This window comes from Labrus mixtus, chromosome 10 (genome assembly GCF_963584025.1).
Source record: "Labrus mixtus chromosome 10, fLabMix1.1, whole genome shotgun sequence".
Lineage (NCBI taxonomy): Eukaryota > Metazoa > Chordata > Actinopteri > Labriformes > Labridae > Labrus > Labrus mixtus.
This window is the reverse complement of record NC_083621.1, coordinates 5,605,560-5,629,112: the sequence shown is the minus strand read 5'-3', so window position 1 is coordinate 5,629,112 and position 23,553 is coordinate 5,605,560. Positions and strand designations below refer to the sequence as shown.

At 41.2% G+C, this 23,553-nt stretch overlaps 1 protein-coding gene across 1 annotated transcript in view; it reads right to left on the bottom strand.

Annotated features, from left to right (window-relative positions):
- The window catches only part of fat4 (FAT atypical cadherin 4), a 120,162-nt gene that overhangs the window by 36,478 nt on the left and 60,131 nt on the right, over positions 1-23,553 (bottom strand). The window contains exons 2-6 of the mRNA XM_061047708.1: positions 21,225-21,356; positions 13,237-13,498; positions 11,837-12,187; positions 8,401-9,323; positions 6,280-6,454 (exon numbers count right to left, since the gene is read on the bottom strand). Coding sequence (XP_060903691.1) covers positions 6,280-6,454; positions 8,401-9,323; positions 11,837-12,187; positions 13,237-13,498; positions 21,225-21,356 — 1,843 coding nt within the window. The remainder of the gene's footprint in view (positions 1-6,279; positions 6,455-8,400; positions 9,324-11,836; positions 12,188-13,236; positions 13,499-21,224; positions 21,357-23,553) is intronic.

Sequence of the window (23,553 nt, the reverse complement as noted above, 5' to 3'; positions counted from 1 at the left end):
AGTGCAAAGGGGGAAAAGAATATTCCTAATAATACCGAAAAATCTCACAGGCATTTGTCAAATTAGACCTCAAATGTTACACAGCTCGCCGGTTATTTATGGAGTGCCGCGTCTGAATGCTTTTTGCATAATTTCTTCCCCATATGTTAACGGATAGGGTTTGCGGTCTGCATGCAGGCAGGAAAGCATATCAGACAGACGCAAAGTGCTGCTTTTTCTCAAATTTTTAGGGCCTGTGGTGAAATTTAATAAAGTGATTTGCCTTTTGTGTTTTTATTACAATGGTGCTTTTTATTTGCTGTTGTGTCGAATATTTGGAAATCTCTATTTAGCGGTGCATCTGTGGACCATTTGGGAACTGTTTTCCATTCGATGGTGTCACAGCAGCACCGACAGATCATAACCAGAGTTAAAGTTGGAAAACACACATTGGCAGTGTAAGGTCCTCATAATACAGCTTTATAATGTTCATACACTCACTGCATTCATTTTGAAATACGACTTTGGAGAAGTGTTTGGGAGTGAATGAAACTTAAATACACATGCATTATATTCAAATGTGCTGACTTAGAGAAACAGAGTGAATACACATTCAATTTAAAGAGGACATGTTATCCCCCTTTTTCCACCTTTTCAAACAGTCCCCCTGTGGTCTAAATGAAACATCTGTGCTGTGCTTTGGTCAAAATATAACATGAATCAAGCACCAGAGGAGGTTTGTGACCCTGTATAAACCAGCTCTCTCAGAACGCTCCGTTTTGGTGTGTGTGTCTCTTTAAATGCAATGAGCCCCGCCCCCTGAGTTTTCCCCGTAGACATCACTCCTCTGTAGGGAGAATAAAAATGGCCGACCTGCTCAAAAGTTTACATACAAGGCGAGGAGAGGGGATTTTTTTTTTTTTTTTTTTTTTTTACCAGAATCCCACTGTGACATCACAAGGAGAGAAAATTTGAAACGGAGCATTTTTCTCTGTGTTGTAAGACTTATGCAAACCACAAACAAACAGACTGGATGGGTTTATTTCACATGTTGTGGGTCAGTAGACACTCAGGTTACCCAACTAAATGTTCAAAAACACTGTACAAGTGGATTTTTCAGAATATGTCCCCTTTAATTGATTTGTCTTTTGTATTTTTATTGCAATGATGCTGTTATTTGCTGTTGTGTGGAAAATCTTTAGCAGTGCATCTGCGGCCTGTTTTGGGCCTTTTTAAAAAAAAACAATTTTATGGTGTCACAGCTGCACCAACAGATCATAACCAGGGTATAAAAATACAAACTGGCAGTGTAACTTTCTAATAATACAGCTCTCTAATAGTCATACACGGGCTGTGCCAATTTGAGAATACGTTTTAAAAAAAGTGTGTGGGAGTCCAAATGTGGATTTATTCACACACACACACACACACACACACACACACACACACACACACACACACACACACACACACACACACACACACACATTATGCTCATGCTGTGAGTAAAGCCATGAACAGAAACAGCTAGTTGTGATCAAATCTAAGAGTGTTTACTTTTGCTAACCAGGGGAATCAGAGCGAATAAGCATTTTAAATGCCGATGATGCCAGGCTAAAGCACTAATCTTCCAACCCACACAAAACCTTTAAATGTTTTTTTTTTGTTTTTTTTTTAAAACACACGACTTACCGAAGCTATTTACACAAACACTCACATCCAGCAGTTGTTAAAGTGTGCCAGGCAGAGAGTGGAAAAGGAGAAAAATGGGCGATAAGTTAAAAAAAAAAAAAAACTCCATGAGACCGCATTGTTACTGCAAAGTTTTTTAAGAGCTGATCCAGAATGTTACTGCTCTGTTAAAGTTCATTTGAGGAACCTGATATTTTATTTGGCCGAGACTTGTGTTGCCACTAGACTGCATACTGGCTGAAACCTCCGAGCAATGGACCCCATTAAAGATTTAGTGAGCAAAGTGTTGGACAGTGATCAAGCAATGGCTCGTCAGGTTCTAACACCACCTTATCAGTGTTTGTCACGACTTCTTTTGCTCTTTTCATTTCTGTTTTTCTCTTTGTGCCACAAATGGACAGATATATGCTTAGAGTTTTTTTTATTCTTGTTCCAAAACCGGCAACAGTCGGGAGATTGACAGATCCTCATTTAACCAATCAAGTCAATGGGAGGAAAACTCAAGAAGACTTTACACTCCAGATTCATGGGAGCCATTTAAGAGAATAAAAGATCCTGCTTTTAAATAGGCAGGGTCATTAAAATTCTTTATCTGTTAAGCCGTCGTTTAGCCTCCCCCCTCAGCCAAAAGGCCATATACAAACACTGTGTAGCGCTATGGAGCGATGGGGCTGGAGCCATGTGAAAGACGTGGGATTTCTGTGCGGTCTGTATCTGCCATAATAGGCATGGGCCAAGGGATTTACTGTGCCTTCTCTTTAATAAATGTGACCAAAACACAGTGCATGTCAATGTGCCTCGAGGAAGCTCTCACCCCCACACGCACACTCACACAAACACAAACACAGAGGCAACCAAGTGTGATACACAAATGCACAAACTCACACTCTGAAAAACACTAAGAGATGCAGACACAATCGCAAAGACACAACCTGAAACGCAGAACATGAAATGTTGGATCAACTAGTTTATCGCCTTAACTTAAAGGGTGATTCTGACATCTTTGAAACCTGGGCAACATGTGTATCTAAATAACCACCAGGAAAAAAAAGTGATACACTGATTTTATAAAAAAAAACTGAATTAAAAGTGTGGCTGACTTTTTTTACAGAGTATTTTAGAGCTTTATCTACAGTCCTTTGAATAAACTTTCCACTTAGCGTGTTGCCATGATTTTTGTTAATATGTGCAAATCTTATTTTAACAACCTCAGAGCACACAAAGCCTTGTGCAACCCCTGAGATCTTTGGCGCACCCACCCAGTGGGGGATGGACCCCAGGTTGGGAACCAATTGTACAAAGAGTTTAGAACTTACTCCAAGTTGAAGCAGAGCTGTAAGAGGCTGCAAAGCAATTCCTCTGGTCACATGTGCCCAACCAAAGTACGTCCACTAAGTACTTTGTAGTAGATAAAACCTAGGGAAATGATCTCTATCGAGAGAGATGTTTGTAAAGGTGTGAGATTCTTTATTTGAAAAGACAGCCCTTATTGACTTTAAGTGCACCAGGCTTCAGTGGAACCCCCCCCCCCCCCCCAGTAATTTCACCTCCCACAACAGGGTGTTGCCGGTCTCCTACTGTCTCGACTGTTTAGTTGTTGTTTTTTGTACGGCTGATTTGATTTCAGTCTTTTAAAGCATGAGCTGAGAGCCACAAAAACAAAAGAACAAATCAAGGCAGTAGTAGATTAAAAACTCCTATTGTCTGGGATGCATAAAGACTGATTTTTGCTTATGTACACAACAGCTGCTTCTAGTTTGAAAGAAAGGATCTTACCTTAACGTAAAAAGGTATATTTCTGCAGGGATCTTTCCTGTATTTTTGTTAAGAAACTTCTTTAACAAGCCAGTGGTAAAAAATAAGCACTTTTATTGGGGGTACTTTGGGTAAATTTTCCCCCAAAAGAACTTGTAGTTTTTATCTACAGACCATTATTATAATGAATATGTGCCAGTCTAATTTTGTCATTTTGATTTGCTTTTGCTTTTAAAAAAAAAAAAAAATTAACTGAACACACCTACATAGTGTTTAAACTGGCAGCAGTATTTTATTTTGAAAGTAAAGTGGACACCAAAAAAAAAAGATGAAATCTCTACGTCCATACGATGCATAGTCATTTAGTTTTTGAACACTGACAATCAGAGGATTGTGTGGAGAATGGAAAGAATGCTATCAAACTTTTTTGGCACATATTAAATGCTAATCAGCTGTAAAAAAAAAAAAAAAAAAAAAAACCCACACCTGAACTGCTGCCAGATTCATAAAAAAGCACATTCTTCAACCACAGATGCCCTCTTAAAGCTTTTCCATAAACACTGAGTGGCAAAAGTGTTACAGTGTGGTTCTGTTGGTAATCTAATTGTTTCACATTCTTCCGTATGTGTGCACAACTTGAACATTTCTAAGCAGAGGCTTTACAAATCTGATTTGCCTGCAGCTGATCCCAGATGTTGGCCCGGCATAGAGATCAGTCTGCGTCCCTGCAGCTGCCAATATCTCCTGCTATCTGCACAACTAGTTAACTCAGAAAAGGCTGAAAACAACTTTCCACACGCAGGAAAAAAAAAAAAGAGAGAGAGAGAAATATCCCAGGTCTGATCTGCAAGTTTTGCTCTCAACGAGACGCCTTGTAAAACACCTTTAAGCATCTTGTATGGATGCCACATTTCAAAGGGGGGGACGGCTGTGCTCAGATTTTCAGAATAATGGGGAGAGTTTTGCCAAATTCTGCTGTTCATAAGAGCCAAGAGACATTATAGAAACCAGCAGCACCCTGTGAGCTCTTTTGTTTCCACTCATTTCAGAGACAGATTTTAGTTAGCACAGCAGCAGCAGAGAGGCTCCTGAAGCTCATCTCAGGCTGGGATTAAAGAGTTTACCTTCAGAGAAATGACTGAAAATGAATAGAACAGTAAAACACAACAATCAGACACACGGCATGAATAAGAAGAAATCAGTCCATTTGTCATTCTAAGAGTAGCTAGGTTGCCTCATCGTAAGTCACTTTTGTCAAGACACAAAACTATCTCTTGTGCTCATGATGAAGTGTCTGAAGAGCACAGTGGCTTCTGCAGGACTTTGAGTTGGCTTCCATATGTTACCAAAAAGTGAAAATACAACCTTTTTTACAAAGAACAGATAGCTTAAGACCTTGTCTGGCAGAATAATTACTTTACAGACGGAAAGGCTTACAGTGATGAATCCTCCCGACTTTCTTTTTTACTCTTCAGTGTTTTGGAGAAGAGCTACTCGAATGTGGCAGCCTGCAGAAGATAAAGGCAGACTGCAACATGTTAAAGATGGATGTCTGCGGTTGCACGCGGGTCATGGTAGACGGCAGCCTCGGAGACATGTCTGCACCATCCACCTTCACCATTTCCTGCCAGATTGGAGCGCATTGGAGAACCATTTCCCCCCACCGTCTCGGCCGAGGCCTCAAAAATGTGAGAAAATGCTTCTGGGTAATTTGGCCTGAACTATGATTATGGGGTTTTTGATATTTTGATATCCTCCACCAAATCCCTTCTTTCTGTCTCTCTTCAACAATGTTCTGAAACCGTCCTGTCAAAATATTTTGGACTTGTTGTCAGGGATCTAAATATGGAGTCCTTGTGAAATGAACAAAAAGGGATTGTATCTTAATTAGTATGTTCGCTTGGTGGGCAACTTTTGTCCATGTGGCACCAACTTCTGAGAACTATATGACGCAAGAAAATCAGCCATGAAGAAAACATATGCATTCATCTTGTAGCTTACTTTCAGACTTGAATTGTCAAAAGATGGAGTTACCAGAAATGGTACAATCTCTCCAACAAACGTGCAAATGATTCCCTCAAAAGTGTGTTTTTGTGGAAGCATCCAACATTGTCAAAAACAAGATGCAACATTGTCCCAATTCTCACCATCGCCTGTGCACAGTTTAAAATACACAGCATTATGAACGCTCACATGGTCAGCGTAGGAATGAAACAGAACCACCCTCAGACCATGACGGCCGTGCCAGAGCAGCTCGGGGGAAACATATACTTAACTGGGATACCATGTGATTTGGCTGCAACGGGGATACGCATGTACTCCTTTAAACTGCACATTAACCGGCCTCCATGCAATAACAAGTTAACCTTTTATCTGGCTATAACAAGCACTACCACCATGTCCAAATAAACAGAGGATGCTGTTCAATTGAACCCGCTGACATGACTTCTGGGTAACAGGTCAAAAAAAAAAAACACCCACTATTTTGCAAGCTAAAAACTGCCTGAGTGTTTAGGTTACTGTGCCACAAAAACAGGGAAATGTGCACTCTGAGAAATCAAAAATGCTGTTTGTTGACATTGCTGTTGGTCTATGAACAATATTCGTTTTGGGCTTTGTTTTGGTGGGCTGATTGTGAAATATGTTTCTAGCTTTGCTGAAATTCAACAATGTCTGTATAAGGAAATATTTGACAGACTTCAGCCGATAAAAAGAATCATGGATAATAAAGTTATACAAGTTCTATGTGGTGTGAGGCATAAACATCTACATTTCAATGCAAGGCTTTCATTAAAATCCTCATTAATTTCATGGTGTTATCAGACGCCCTCACAGCTTCCTCTGCGGTCTCACCTGAGTCGGTGGCTGTAATCAGCAGGATGTATTTCCCCCGAGCCTCGCGATCCAGAGTCTGGGTCAGGCTGAGCTGACCGCTGGACGACAGGCTGAACGCGCCCTCATCGTTCCCACCACTGAGCATGTAGCTCAGCTGCCCATTGGCACCTTGGTCGTCGTCTCTGGCGACAACCTGGAAAACACAGGAACAAGGTTTTTAAAGAGAAACTTGGAGTTGAACTTCCTCTTATCAAACATTATTGTACTGTATGGTATTCACTCTTCAGACACAGAACAACAGTTGGTGTTGATCAAATGGATATATATTAGGGAGTTGGATGGAGCTGTAGTAGTATAGCAGCTGTAGCATAAAGTAAATTTACTTAAGAACTGTATTTTGGTGGTTGATTTTATGCTAAACTATACTCCTACTTAAATACATTTTGCAAGATATGTACTTTTTATAAAACTTTATTTGGGCTGCTTTTAATTTTTTTGCAGATAAAGAATTTAAAAACATTTACTGAGTATAAAAATACAATGCACTTTAAAAAAAATAAATTAAACCAATTACAATTATTAAAAATGGCAGCCAGTTACATCATTTAATTAGTGCTGATTCGTTCATGCATTGGTGGTAATAATAATGTAGTAATAAATTATTTTATCAATATCACAGAAACCCTAAGAGGACATGCATGCATATATTTTTATTTTACACCTTTTTTCCGGCGTTAACAGGTACATTTGTGTTGTTTTTTCAAGCTCTCAACTCTTTAATCTAGTTATCTCGGGATAACAATGCTGGTTTCCCATGATTTAGAGTTCATTTGTTTTCGCCAGATAGTGAAAAGATCGAGAATTTTCTTGACCGCCATAAAACACTATTTTGGCAAACTAAACATTACAACTTAATCTCAAAAGTATGTGTAAGTAAGTCAATATACTGAGTTATCTTCATCACCAAACGTGTGCTTTGAGCTTCATAATCGTCCACCAACATATGAGTGCAATGACTGAATTGATTAGAAAGTTGATCTCTGGGATGAGCAGTGCTGGAACACTAGTGAGATACCCTGAGAGCCATGTTGGCTAAATCAAACAATTTAATCATTTTACAGTTTGCTTCTATCCCTGGTTCTTTTCAAATTGTGCTTTTTTTTCCAAGAATATGTTCCTTGAATGACACGACCAAATATAGCTTTGAGTTAACCAATGCAACCACCGTCCTCTCTGAGTCTTTCCACTGAAGCAGCTGAGGTTTAATCACCATCACGGTGCAGAGCAGCACCATGAAGGTAATTGTCGAGGGAAGGAAGATCGTTACTTATTCACTTTGTCCAATCACTCTTTCCCAGGAAATCCACTAAAAGAAAATCAGAACCAAAAAAAATGTGTCCTCTACTACTCTCTCAACTCTTGTGGAGATTAACTGACGTTCATTTAATGGTTTCTTAGCATGAAACTATCAACTCTGCCTGCTTTCCCCCCTCATGCTGCAGCAATACACAACCACACTTAACTGGTGGCTCCCGAAAACCTTTCCTGCCGTGCATGCCGCAGACAGCCGAGGCCAGGCTAGTGTACAGATGTGTGCTCTTGAGTGGCACCAACGTCTGGACCCCTTCCCACCACTAAACTGTACCCTCATTTCCTCAGAAGGTACACAAGCTAAAGAAATTGAGCTGTCACTTAAAATAAGTCATTCTCCATCCATTTAGCTTTATATGGGTCATTTACTCATCAGGGTGGTTTTGGATGTTAATTGCCTCGTCATGCAATTTAGCTAAGTTTCATATTTCATTGGAAACCTATAAAGGCCTAATTGTGCAGAGCAAATTGCAGTCATATATCATTTCTGTATAATTTAAGTCAGCTATTTTTCATGGCATTTAACTAAAATAAGACCACCGTGAGCAGTTTAGTTCCCTGAGACAGCTCACGTACCTGCACTTATTAAGTTAGTGCTACAAATTCTGTTAAGGCATTAGCCTATTCAAGCTCTTAGAACTGTCATTCAAAAACACTGCCTTCTTTTCACTCAGGAAGTCCTTGTCTGTCTGTGAATGTTAATGTCGTTCAAAGTGCTTTAAATTTCATTGAATGTGTTGACAAGAGAGAAAAAACAAACACACTGACCTGCAGAATGTTTTTGGGTAAGTTCTCCATGTTCTCCCGAACGTTAACCGTGTAGGGAGAGAGCTCGAACTCCGGCGAGCGGTCGTTTACGTCCAGCAGAACGATGTTGACTGTTGCCTGGTCCACCCTCGGGCTGCTGCCTCGATCGGCGGCTTGGACCACCAGAGAGTAGGACGAGCGGGCCTCGCGGTCCAGCTGCTTGGCCACTGAAATCACCCCCGTGACCAAATCGATCCGGAAATCAGAATTTGTGTTGCCTCCGGAGATGGAAAACCGAATCTGCCCGTTGGTTCCATCGTCTGCATCGCTGGCGTACACCTGGATGATATCCGTCCCAGTCAAGGTGTTCTCCTCAATCTCGATGTCATAGATGTTCTGCGAAAAGCTCGGGGTGTTGTCGTTGACGTCCAGGACCATCATGGTCACGTCCATTGTTGAAGACAGAGGCGGTTCACCTTTGTCCGTGGCGACGACTGTGAGGGTGTAGTTGGAAAGCTCCTCGCGGTCGAGTTCCCCGACCAGCCTGACGTCTCCATCGATCGTCCCGATGCTGAACTTGTTCCCAAAAGGTCCTCTGAGGGAGTACTCGACGTAGCTGTTGGGTCCACTGTCGGCGTCCGCGGCCTTGGCGTTGAATATGACCGTGTCTACCGGGGTGTTCTCCTGGATGTAAGTCATCTTCTGAGAGGTGAAGGTCGGCGGACAGTCGTTGACGTCCAGCAGGATGACCGACACCTGGGCCGTGCTGGTGAAGCGGGTCATGGGAGGAGGCGCCAGGTCATTCACTGTTATCACCAGGTTGTAGAAGGATTGGGTTTCCCTGTCCAATGCCTTCTTTGTTTGGAGCTTTCCTTCCTCGGTGATTACAAAGTGACCCTGGGGATCACCAGATGCAATCCTGTACAGGAGCTGGGCATTTGGGCCTGAAAGACACACATAGAGGGAATCAGAATAACAACATCTAGGGTTCAATTTCTTTTGAGGTGTCCTTTTAAAGCCATGCTGGGCAACTACACCTCTTGGTAAGTTCCAAATGTCAAAGAGATAGTACAAATGTAATTTCATTGATTGAGGAATGTAAACACAGTATTGTCACCAATAAAGTCAGTCCATTGTGATTCATACAAAAAGACATACAACACATTACATGCAATTAGTCTCCCATGTTAGATGTGCTTTTTTCCCCAAATGGAAAGGCTACAAAACCTAGTACCAAACTTTGAGTAAGGAAAATAAATAGTAGGAATCTGATGGTGGTGGTGGAGTAGGATTCAGCTGAAGGCTCTCTTTTGTTACATCTTCTATTTGGTACACATGGGCGGTGACTTAGGATATTTTATCTTGAGTGCTAAATTTCCAAAAATAAATGAATCTGCTCCAAACGACCTTGAATTACAAAAGATAACTTACAGACACTAGAGGTTGAATGTTAGCACCCATTGTTCAAGATGTGATTGTTAAATGTTCTGTACGTGTTTGAATTGGGCATGTATATGAGTTATCAGCATCCATTTCCACAAATTGTGCATGTGCAACAGTGAGAGCGCAGGGCCGCTGCTCTCGTCCTCCAAGTTGACGATCTATTCATGCAACATGACTGATTGTTATCAGCACTGCAAACCACTTCCTAAACTGATAGTGCTTGGTGCCACTGTGGAAAATCCCTCACGGTTAAAAACATTTATTTAAATGAGATAACTACAGTGTGACAGGCTGGATGGATGCAGTAAACTATCTAACCTTGAAATCTGGCCTAATCTGCAAGCACTCCGCTGGAACTGGGGGTTCAAATGAGCTTAAATTGAGCGTCTGTAATTCAACTCAACGGGGTATTCATGTGGAAAGCGCCTGCACCTTCCCACACTCCAGCGTGTATTTACAGTACACAAGTAATCCCTTATCAAAAGCTTGAGTGCTACTTCCATCCCAGTTTGGGCCAGGCCGTCTGGAGACAAAGTCTTGGGGGTCGGGGGTCAGGGCTTGGGAAGTGCTAACAATGGCTGTGTTTTGTTTTGACAGTGGAGAGCGGCAACTTTATATCTGAGAGGATGACGCGGCCAGATTATGTGGACGGTGGAGAAAGAAGCCAGACTCGGGGGTTGAGAACGAGGCAGTGTATTTTCCCAGGAATGTAGGTCACAATAACCACATTAGGCCTGGCTGAAGCGGTAATTACAGCGGAGGAGAGTAACGGCGACCGTTTTCAAATACCACACGGCACTTCAAAAAACATGAAACCAACCACCTGAGGACGCAGAAATAACTCAAGCCCACTTATTCACACGGTGAATATTTCATCCAGTCATGCATACATGACGCGAGATAGAAATGGAAATAAAATGTAGGTTTGGGAGCCTCCATGAAACCAACAGAATCATAACAAAATGACAGGGCTACTTTAAATTAAGCTACTACGGCTGACTCACATTTGATTTATAGAGCATTTAAAAAAAACAGCACTGCTTCAAATTTTCGTACAGAGCAGTTTTCATAAAATAAACGGACATCTGTAAGAGAGTTGACGAGGGTTAACCTGGATTTAACCACATCTTTATATTGAATTAGTCTCCTGACATGTTTTTCTTGCAGTATTAAATCTGAACTGGAGCTGTCAGTCTCGCCAAATATTACCTAATATACTTCATTTTTCTTGATGTTTTATCAGTGGTTTGGATGAGGTCATCGCATATCTTGTATGGAGTCGATGTATGTTGTTTTGTGACTTTGTTCGACAAATTATGTTAAAATAAATATTTAAATATTTAATTATGTAACTTTTATTAACCCTCAGGCATCAGTTTCATTTGCTACCCTCTTAAGTCACTAAGGACAAAAATGTCCATGCCAAAAAACTGCTATAAAAATAGAACAGATTGATTTTTTTTTTTTTTTTTTTTGCATAAATCTCTTAGACAACTTCAGCCAGGCTCAAAAATATAAAATATTGAGTAATTATCAGGAATTTAACCCTTTAAATGCCAGTTTGATTACATGATTCTTGCATTTAAAGGGTTAAATTCCTAAAAATGATTGAATGTTTGGTAGTTTTGAGCAGGGCTGAAGTTGTTTAAGAGATGTATGCAGAAAAAAGTAGAAAAAAAATATCAATCTGTTCTATTTTTATAGCAGTTTTTTTGTAAGTGAACATTTTTGTCCTTAGTGACTTAAGAGGGTAGTAAACATGTTTCACAGTGTTCTATTGATATATTAAAAAAAAAAAAAAGTGCATTCCAAATGTATCAAGAGAGAGACTTTCTACTAACACAGACAAAATGATGACCAGATGAAGAGGAAACATTCAACCAAATGGACAAAAATGTCCATAATGATGCATGAGGGTTAAGCATGGTGAATTTCATCATTATCAGTTTTATTATTGACCTTGAATTAGTTTGGTTCAAGTTCTTATTTTCTATTTTCTAACACATGAACGTACCATCATCAGCATCGCTGGCTTCCACAGTGACAACACTGGATCCAGGCGGCAGGCTCTCGGAGACCGACGTGCTGTACACGCTGGTGTTGAAAACCGGGGCGTTGTCGTTCACGTCCAGGACGTTGAAATACACTCTGACTGTGCTGGCCTGCCCCCCTCCATCCTGGGCCCTCGCCGTCAGGATATAGTACCGTTGGGTTTCGTAGTCCAGCGGGCGCGTCACGTTGAAGACTCCCGTCACCGGGTTCAGGAGGAACGTCTCGTCCTCGTCGTCCTCCTCCAGTGAATAAGTGACCTCTCCGTTCACCCCTGAGTCAGAGTCGCTGGCCAGGATCGCCGCCACGATGGAGCCTGTGAGAGTCAAACAGGTCGTAACAAAGAGGCAAGAAGTTAGATTTTACAGCCCTACTGAAGAAAATGACTTTAATATATCTGCAGGGGGTTATTATGGCTGTTCATTAATACCAGTGAGCCAATGATCACTCCTCCAGTTACTAAAAAAAACAAGAGGCCTGTATTGTTTTGGAACCACAACTGCTTCAATCATTGGTGTGTTAACTATTAAACAATCAATAAAGATTTCACTAGAACTGAGAAAACATCTCATAGTTGTTTGTTTTGACACGATCATATCTTAACAACATCCTGTTCTTTGTTCTCACAAACTTATCCGACTCTTTTCTTTGTGGTTCAAAGAGAAAGCAGCTGAGCCAGACAGCTGTCAGTACAGTTATAAATTGTGAAGGTGCTGATAGATTTCCATATAAATCACATATCAGTTACGCTCCTTTTGACCTTTTAAGAGCTAAAATGTTCCCCTTAAGGAAGATACAGAGGATTTTGGAGAGCTACAAAAGTAAGAAAATATATGCTTTCTAAAAAATGTCTCCTAATAATTTGAGGTTTTAAATGACCTGAACAGAAGACGTCTACGTTCAGTCTACGACTTTTGGCAGAAAAACGAAATACTGCCTGCCTGAGTCGAAAATCATCGACCTTATGTCCAAATTCAACGCAATTCAGTGTGTATCAGCTGCAGACTGCTTATAAGAAGTGGACGTAGCTACAGGAAAGCCATCACTTGGTTTTGGACTGCTGTTTTCTATCATGGAGTTTGGCCTTTTGACTGTCGCCATCTTGGTTTTTAGGTCAGATTTTAGGAGACACTATGCTAGCTTGGTTAACAAAATGCATCAGTGACTCGTGGGAACTGTATTGTTCAATAAGATGTCACTTTTGGTTGGCAACAGCCCACTGCTTGTATTTATTTTTGTTGCTTGCAAATGCTAAACAAGACATAAAACAGACCCTGCTTTATTGCCTGTTTTACTCTAAATGTAACTTAAAGGCTTTACATGTGATTTTTCCGAACAGTCCATGGTTTCAGTTTGAGTCCTTACCCGACGCCATGTCTTCTGGGATGTCGAAGGAATACGTCACACGGGAGAACTTGGGCGTGTGGTCGTTGATGTCCTTGACAGTGATGTTGAGTCTCATGTCAGACGACTGTTTTCCGTCGTCTGCTCGCACCAGGAGGGAATATTTTGAACGGCGCTCGCGGTCCAGCTTCTTGGTGGCGATCAGATCCCCGGATTCAGGGTCGATCCGAAAGCTGTCGTCTGCCCCGCTGATGATGGTGTACGTCACCAGAGCATTGGGGCCCTGAGGGGAAGAAGACAAAGACAACTGTGGCGTCAACGTCGGCGTTTACTGTTTCAAATTGATTGAGTTTCTCGGCAGAAAACCAAACTTAATTTATTTTTCCTGAAAGATTATTCCAATGGGTTCTCGCTCTGATGACTCGCAGTAAAAAAAAAAAAAAAAAGTAACTAGTGGGTTCAATGTGATTTGCTGAACTCGCTGAACTGAAATCAAGTCAAGTTCTCAGACAGAGCATCCTGACAACAAGCATCAAAGCAGCCTTATCAGACAGGAAATCCGATTGTCGATCACATGGCAGGACATTTATCAAACCACCTACTCGTCCAGCATGAAGGAAACCCTTTCATGGTGACTTATCCACGGAGACACTCAATGAAGGAAAGGCTTGTGGATTCAAAAACACCATGCAGTAGGTCACAAATCAAGAAGAGGAGGAAGAAGAAAGAGGTAGGGATATACATGTTTCATTATATGTCTATATGTCTTTCATTCATTCATTCATTCATTCAAATCTGTGTACTAGGTTTTCAATCATCCAGGTCATGGCAAATTCAAAGCTTGATCCAAAGGCAGCTGGACTTGGATGAAGATCTCCGAAAGGATTTCTCAGGAGGAGGAGGAGAGGTGAAACTTCTACAAGATCTTCAACCAAGTCCAGCTGCCTTTGGATCAAGCTTGGAAGAAGAAGAAAAAAATTATGTACAAGGGTTACAACCAATGGACCAGACGGAAAAAAAACAGAGAGAAAACCTCATCAATTATATTAAACACACTGCAAAAAAAAATGTGCATTTATTAAGTCATTTGTGTTCGTTATTAAGGTTTACATTTTTTGTCTTCTTTAAATTAGTAAACGTTCAGTAACATTATTTCAATCTGCTTTCAGAATAGAATACATTTGTTTGCAGAATTTGATAAAAGTATTGTCAGCATCTTGAAAGAAGAAAATATAAGAAAATATTTTGAACACAAATATATCTTAACACAACGCTAAACTCTCAAAATGTACTTTAAAAAACTCAGATTGCATTGGACTGAAGTAAAGATAAATGGCACTTATCGGTCTTCATTTCACATGTTTTGACAAATTTAGAAAACACATGGTATAATGGAGATTTAAGCACTTCCTTCGAGCTCTGAAATCCAACACTCAGTGTATTTTAAAATGCCTCTAAATCACATAATCTGTGATAAAATAATATGATTTGTTTAGCTGTTAAGAAGGGGTCAGATGGTCACACCATTCACCATTTACAGCAGGGGGACAAATGGTGATGCACTAGTCGGACTCGCTCTCACTCTTTGAACTTTTTGCGGGCTATAGTGTTCCTCTATAAATGCAACTAATAGATCCCCTGTTACCTCAGACAAGTACAAGCGCCATAACACATGGTGATAGCTGCAGCGAGTCTTTTGGAATAGGAGAGGACGACCGAATGTGATATGACAAGTGAAAGAAGCCGACGACAGAGCTTGACATTTATGTTTGTGCGAGGGACAATAAGAGATCAGACGACTGTCTCACCCGCTGTCTTCTGCCAAAGAGAAAAAAGCAACATCAAAAAGATAGTGCTGTTCAGAAAAGATGCAGCTCTGGTTACAGCTGGTTAAGAGCTAAAGCTACAAGAGACTCTTTCAGCTATGTCTGATGTTTGTGGGATGCTTTTTTGATCTCACAGGACAATGGTACGGCTTACGGAAAGAGGGGTTGCATTAAGCTGTCGCTGTTTCTGCATATTGACACGTTTACTGCATTGGGGAACAATGGGGCTCACATGACAGACTATATTTTACACACACTGTATCCATGCAGGAGTGTTGAAAGGTAAGTATCGAATGAGTATTGCATTCATCCGTAGCTTTAAGAAATATCTTCTTAGCACATCAGCGACTTATTCCACCTCTCCTCAGCATTTTTCTCAGCCTTCTGCGGAACACAGGGCGCTATTTTTAAGGCCATTTGCATAAAGTTAAACTCCCCTGTTGTCGAGCTGCTCGGAGCTGCTTAGCATCTTTGCCCCTATGACAGCATGCCCTCCTTTCAAAAAGAGTTTTCAGGGGAAAATGACTGGCATCCCTCGGCTTTTTTTTTTTTGTGCATTTGCTGCTCCGTGTTTAAAACTGCTCTACGCCAGCACAGGGCAACATAATCTTGTTTACTGATGTAGTGATACACAGTCGTGAAAATCCCACAGATTATGATGACCTGGTTTTGTCTCGCTTCACGTCAAATCGAGTCAGTCTTGAAACGCTTAAAGTCGGGATGTCACAGATGCTTCAGGGGGGGATTAACAACCTGTGCATCATATCACAACCTCACCCCTTAGACCCTTGGATTAAGTGAGTCTTTGAGTGTTCAAAGTTCATTATTGGGGTCAACACTCAGCTCTCATTAGTATATTCTCCAGTTATAGAAAAAGAAAGGACGCATAAACATCCTATGTAAAGTTACAAAATGCTGACACAGTTAGCTTCAGCTAGTCTTGCTAACCACCATAGTCATTGTGTTCAGTGTGTTCATGTTTTGTCACGTCTGTTAGTACTGTAATGTTATGTGTTAGGATGTAAGCTGTGTATGTTAATGAGTGTTATGTTGGTTTTTAAGTTGTAAGACGACACAGTCACAATGTAATGGTTGTTGCGGACCCCAGGAAATATGGGGATCCTAATAAAATACTCAAATGTAGCAGCTAACAGAGGGAAGGAATATTGAACTTCTGTGTGTGTAATGAATGTTCAAATAATCAATTCTCTGCTGACTATAAGGAGATCATGTATTTCTTGATAGCATTTTTGTTGACAACAAAGTTGCTTAAAACATTTTTTAATGTCGGGGCGCCGGTGGCCTTGTGTTTGGCCCGCGTGCTCCATGTGTGGCTGCTGTGGTCCTCGGGGCGGGTGGCCCGGATTCGGGTCCGGCCTGTTGCTTCTTTCCCGCACGTCATTCCCCACTCTCTCTCTCTCTCTCTCTCTCCATGACCATTACATAGATATGACCCTCGTACACACACCACCAGGAGGATCTATATTATCAAGGTTTAAGTTGCACAGTGCTGAGCATTGAATATAGATTTTGTGTTTCACATTCAAAGATTTAGAAACGGCTGGTTAAATGAACATCGCCTATGAGATGGAGACCTCTTGTTAAGACATTGGGACTCATTGTGATTTACATTGAGAAAGTGTGTATTGGAATAGTGCATTTATTCTTCTTGCCAAATTAAAAGATGACCATAATCACTATTGCAGGTTTCTGTAAGTGTTAATGTTTGCAGTACGTCGACATTGTTGCACACTGCTAGAAAAAGTGCTGAAGTAAATATTTCAGTCTCTTCTTCTTTAACAGACGTTGTGCATAAATGTTTATGGCTGCATAGATCTGTACTTAGCAGCGATTTGCCATAAGTTTCAGACATAGTCAATAACACGAAGCCAAGTTCATGACTGGCTCTTATCTCTTTTCCCGTGGCTTGTTTTTATGACGGATAAATCCTCCGTCTTCCTTGACCTTGACTCTCATTGCATTACCAGAAGCGAGCCGGTCAGAGATCCAGGCCCAGTAAAAAAAAAAAAAAAAATGAAGGAGACCAGGAGGAACGTATAGTTTAGGCTCCGCTCATCTAAGGACCCTGCTGTCATCAATCAGTGGCTCCAAATCTGGCAATCCCATCAGCCACCTGGGCTGCAGGCCGGAACCCAACACCCGCCGTTTGCCAATTAATTTTTTTTGATAGGGTTCAAAGGCAGAGCAAGGGAGGTGGGAGAGGCCGAGCAGGTGGGGGTCCATCCAGGCTACAATCCAACACACACACACACACACACACACACACACTGAGGCAGGTTATAAGAACACACACACAACAGAACCTTCAGTACTTCTTGACTAGTCTCACCTCACTCTCTTTACTAAACTAACATGAGTAATTAAGATCTCTCACACTCACACACTCACACACTGCTTGACCTTTTGACCTTCACTCAAGAGTGGGACTACTTTACAGCCCTCCAAAGACACCGAGGGGTTGTTGGGAGGAGGGGGTGGGGGGGCTGACCAATTAAACAGTGGTGTTCCAGGCAGCAAAGCGTACCAGACGGGAGCAGAAGGAAACTCATTTAGCAGATGAGTGGTTTTTTGGGAGCACGCAGTTCCTATGAGAAGTGAGAAGTGCGAGGAGGCAGACAGCGCCGTCGGGGATAGCGAGCTTCCTGTATGCAACAGCGAAAAGCAAGAAAGCCAATCACAACACAGACTTCTTCAAAAACAGGCAACGTGTTGTCACTGTGACCTCCAACAGTATGTTTTAATGGTAGAGAAGAAGAGCTGCTGCTGCCTGAATCTGTTTTGAACACATTCAAAAACGGCAGAAAGTGTCGAGACAATACAATAAGAGTCGGCTTCTGGGGGCGCAATGGTTAGTGTGTGCCCCCATGTATGGAGGCTGTGGTCCTCCAGGCGGGTGGCCCAGGTTCAAGTCCCACCTGTGGCTCCTTTCCCGCTTTTCATTCTCTCTCCCTGAATTCCAACTCTATCCACTGTCCTATCTCTACAATAAAGGCACCAAAAGCCCCAACAATAAATCTTAAAAAAAAACCAAAAAAAACAGTCGGCTTCTGGAACACATTACTGTTTCAAACACACTCCGCTGCACTTTTCATCATTAAAAAAAAAAAGGTTTTTTACCTGTGACATATTTTCCACATCAGGTCAGACGTCTAATAAAATGTTCACAGGCTTTTTAAAAAAAAAAAGGCACATCAGGCAGCTTATTTCATTTAAATGAAGTGAGAGTCCTTTTTTCAGAGAGGCCTAAGCCGGCATTCGACAAAAGAGCAAAAGTCTCATATTGATTTTCTTTCAACTCCTCTTATACAACCTCTTCCTTCTTTTTTTCTGGGGTGTAGTAAAGAACGGATGCGTAGAACCAGCACTTTTAATTCCCTCACACATGAATCCCACATGTAGCACTGTTAAATTGGACGGGATCATTACGATGTCTGAATTCAGCCTCGTCAGCTGGCCAACAGCTTGCACTCTTGGCTACTCCGCAGTGGCTCACTCACACATGTGGCTTTTTCAACGAGGGCTCCAAATGCGTTCAGTGCGCTTAGTGTCAGCGCAACTTAAGTTTCCTGCGTAAGGATGTGGGCAAAAGACTTGGCTGGCCTTGTATCTGGCTCCGAGTGAGAGCTGGAATGAAGTACAGGCTTCTATTTAGCAAAAACCTATTCATGGCAGCAGCGCTGGAGTTTGGAGTAAACATCTCTTGAATCTTTAATTCCTTAAAAGGCTCGTCTATATTCTCTTTAAGTGTCTCTGTGTTTTCTTTTTTTATTTGAATCGCTGGCTCGAAACAAATTGTAGCTTATGTTTGAAAGAAACTACCTAAAATTGATCATTCTGCAAGACTTGTAGGGAAGTATGAGCATGCTTCATTTTCTCCAAAAAGCTATAAGTTTGATTTTATGAAAAGCAGCTCAGGCAGACTCGCCTCTTAAATTCAGATATGAGAAAAAAGTGAAAAAATGCACAGTGTGATTTCAATACCACACGCTACACCTTCCCAGATCAGAGCTGTGAATAAACCATGTCCTTAAAATCCCCCCACTGAAAAGGTTGACCTGCCTCCAGGTCTTAGATTTACAAAGAAACGTCCAGGAGTGAGACTTTGTACGACTTTTCTCACATTCAGAGCAAATGCAAAAGAGGTGGAGGAGAACAGCTGTGCAATAAAATATGTGTGGCTTCATAAGTTATCGTTCATTCGGAGTCCAAACTCGGCCCGTCTAATCCGTCTTTTCTCTCCAGCTCAACTTTTTCTGTGTCCTTTGGCTTTGGGTGAGGGACCGCAGACCCGGGCCTGCGTCTCGCTCTCTGCGGGATTCAATATCCATATCCTGCCTAAAGCGACTAAAGATGGAGCCTTTAACTAATTGAGAACGATGCCTGTGATGTAATGTGAACTATGGGAACAGCAGAGGGACTATCGGGAGCAGCGGGGCCGGATAATCAATCGCTGGTCGCTCTCCTTCAGTGCTCAGTGACACGTCTCAGATAACTCAGCATGTGAGAGAGGAAAAGACGATTCTGTTTGTCTAAAGGGGGAAAAGAAAAAAAACCCAGAAAGAAGACGGATTGAAACAAACTGGTAGCCAGTGTGTTTATGTTACTGTGTGAGGGTGAAGGGAGCGTAATCTGTCTCGGACACTTTCTGTCACTGTGTGTGTGAGTAGTGCATGTACGGTGTGTTGCCAAAGTTCAAGGGTTAAACTGATTGTTCAAAGCTCCGAGGAAGACGATTCACTGATGTCATGTCATGTTCTTTTTCTTGTTTTAAATAGCTGAGAAAAGTCTAACTGACTTTAAATTAAGATCACAACATTCACCATTTACTTGTTACTTATTAGCATGCTAACACAACAATGCAGCGCGAGTTGTTTTGGTTTCATGCTGTTGCTCAAGGGCGACATCTGCTGAATCTAGACATATAAAGCCTTTAATGGTGAATATTGTGACCTTAATATTAAAGGCGGTACATCCCCCACCCCCTCCCCTCTGTGCTCCCTCTAAAGCCACGCTTACATGCACGAGCGACGTAGCTCCAGAAGTTGACCTCAGCTCATCTCTTACACTACGTCGTCTCATGTCTCGTTCAGCGGTAAGTAAACACTAAACTTTATCATGATACAAAAAAAATCTGACTATTTAACTACTCACAACAGCCAACGACAAACTCACAGTACAAACTCTGTCATCGGTGACACGCTTTGAGTGTGTGCTTTTGCATGCAAGAGGTAAAGAACGAGCCGGGAGACAGAGAACAGCTCTCAGTCTGATCAGACACACATGTGCTGACAGGAAGCACAACATCGACAACTGTTCATTAGAGTTTCTAATCAGCATCAAAACCATCCTTAATATTGTCATTTTCAACCAAAACCATCACTGTCATCATCATCATTAATATCATTAAATGTAGCCTACAGGCGTCCATGAAAGAGTGTGTCTTTAGCTTTTTCTTAATGGTGCATATAGTTGAAGCCAGTATAACTTCACAGTGAAGCTCGGGAGGCAACATCAAACGTTTGAGTCCAAATTCTAAAAAGGACCTGAGGACTTTAAAGTTTGCTTTCTTTGCCTCTACACTTCTGGAGAAGTTACTTCTTAGGTGACCGATTAAACATGTCAAGTCTTTTTTTTTTCTTTCTTTCTTTTTAATCCCTTGCTTAGTTGATGGGTTTTAATAAAGTTGTGTGCTGTCTCTTTAGATATAGCGTCTGTTTATGTTTGAGTAACTGTTTTCATTTTGAATCACAGTGTAGAAAAATACTGTAAAATCACTTCTTTGCTTTATTTAGAGTTATGATAAATGTGCGACCACCCTTACTTTTACAATTTATAATAAAAGTTTCCACTTTCCAAGGTCCTAATGTTGTTTCCATGGCCTTTTCTGCCCTGAATATCTCAGCTCTTATATCATCAATGTTCTGGCATGAAAACTGGCCGCTCATGTCAGCTTCACTTCTCTTCAATATTGACAGCTGATTTGGCCTCAAAACTAATTTCATCAATCTTGGATTCTACACTGTGGGAAGAGAAATTGTGATCATATTTTATTCCAATCACTCCCAGGGATATGGATTCTGAAAGCAGCGGAGTGGAAAACGGGCAGAGAAAAGTACAAAAAAAACCACCGTCAGACAGAATAGAAACTTGGGGAGCGATTACCTCGTCTGCATCCGTGGCTGTTAGCTGCATTATCCTGAAGCCATCTGCGACGTTCTCCTCGATGGTCACATCAAGAATGTCATTAGGGAAAACAGGCGGGTTGTCATTGACGTCCTGCAGCGTGATCTCCACCTGCAGAGGAAGAATAAACAGCAGAGTTTCCGTCAAGAGCGCCGCCAAACTTGGCCTGCTACAGCTGTTAACATCACTGGAAAGAGGGGGGGGGGAAGAGGGAAGTCAATTTTCTTAGATTTCAGATGATGAAGACGCTGCAAAGGCAGAGGAAACTTATCGTTCACTCCAGAGAGGTTAGAGAGGAAGAGCTGTGAAATTATGAAGTGTAGTATATATAGACTGTAAGGTCACACAGCAAGCTGACTGAAATAATGTGTTATCCAAAAGACCATTCCATGTAGCAGTGGAATAAATCTGTCATTTTAATCCACATTCATCCAAAACTACAGCAACGTTATGAAGACATCCTGAGACTCATTTTTTAACTTCACAGAAATCACTCAAAAGAGCAGCCAGAACTAGAAAACAGAAGTTAAACCTACATGACTTCGGTTGTGGTCTGGTCTACTGTTTATTGTGAATATGTTTCTTATTTCAGGACTTTTCTATTGCTGGACCAAACTTGTGGAACTCTTTACCTCCCAACATCCATCTCTCACCTACTACTGATGGTTAAAACATATTTCTACTCAATTGCCTTCAATTTTGAATAACGCGTCATGCTCAGAGATCCATAGCTTTGTAAGTTTTAAGTTACACTGTACATAACCTGTTCTTTCATTTTCATTGTTGTTGTTCTTGTCTGTTACTTTCTTGTTTTCTGTGCTTTTCAGCACTTTGGATCAACTGTGTTGTGTGTACAGTGCTGCACAAATAAAGTTGAGTTGAGTTGTTTCCTGGTACAGAAAAATTATTTTTAATACCTCAATACAACATAAATAAATACCTCATTGGTAAAAAGTAACACCTCCAACCTTAGGTCCTTTCAAATGAATGCATGCAGTGAAACCACCTTTAATTTATTCAATGAAATAATTATGTTCAATGGGTTACAAAACTAAGACAGATACATTAGCTGTAGTCACATACGGCCGCCTTAGCTGCTACTGGTCTTAACAAGTGCAAATATGGGGAAGAAAACATCTCAAATTTGCAAAACAGGAAAAACTGATATAATTGAACTCTGGGACTTACGCTTATCTCTTCACCATTTTTTTTAAATTGTTACTTGTAATTAAGTGATCAATGTCCTTGCACCGTGTGATTCATTGGGTTTGTTATACGTCGAGCATCACACACTGGCTGAGCTCAGTGGTGTAGCAGTCACTTCAAACTCTTCCTATAGGCTGAATGTGTAAATCCCAGATTTAGAAAGAAAAAAACACAGAGGGGAAAACGATGCTAATAGTAGAATAAATGTTACCAATGTGTGAAAATAAAGAGTTTTCAATGCTGCAGATACAATATCACCAAAGTGAAAGACCTGCATCGTGTGTCCATGGTAGCTTCATTAGCCCACTGTTGCTGAAGTGGGAAAGAGGAGCACACTAACTGCAGCTTCTGCATTTTCACTTTTATGTCTTAGTAACCAGAATAATCACATTTCTGTAGACCACAGACCCCCCATGTGGATAAACGTTGTCTTGCTCTGATAATATACATTTAATACACACACAGCAGTGTTAACAGTGAAACCTATGATTAGATGAGTTGTTTGGATAAATTATGCCAATTAAGGTAAATCAAAATCACATATTTAACTTTAATTTTTTTTTTTTTCAAAAGACTTCTGAAGGACCCCCCAACAGTTCTCTCTACACACTTATCCTTCACAGTCCTAGATAGCGGTTATTACTACATGGCCGTAAGTATGTGGAGGGTGCTTTTTTCATTTTCTTCTGCTTCTGTTTTCATAACTTTGGGCAGGTTTTCTAGCTTTCAATTCAGGGAAATCTTAATGCTACAACAATATTCCAGACAATAGTGCGCATTAGGGTAAGGCAGTTTCCTGCTTTAAACATGACAATGCCCTCTCGCACAAAGCCAATAAAGAAATGACTTTCACATTTTTGCAGGGGAAGAATTTGACCGGCCTGCAAAGAAACCCTGACCTCTTTACCCCATCGCACACCTTTTGGAATAACACGGACGCAGGCTCCAAGCCACAACCTCACATTAAATCTAACCAACTAGAAAAATACCAGAACTAGAAGGATATTTGAACAATAGTTTGTTGGTGCAGTTCCAGTAAGAATCAAACCAATCAACCATCCTGATAGAAACAGATGAGCAGTTAGACGAGCAGTTAACAGCT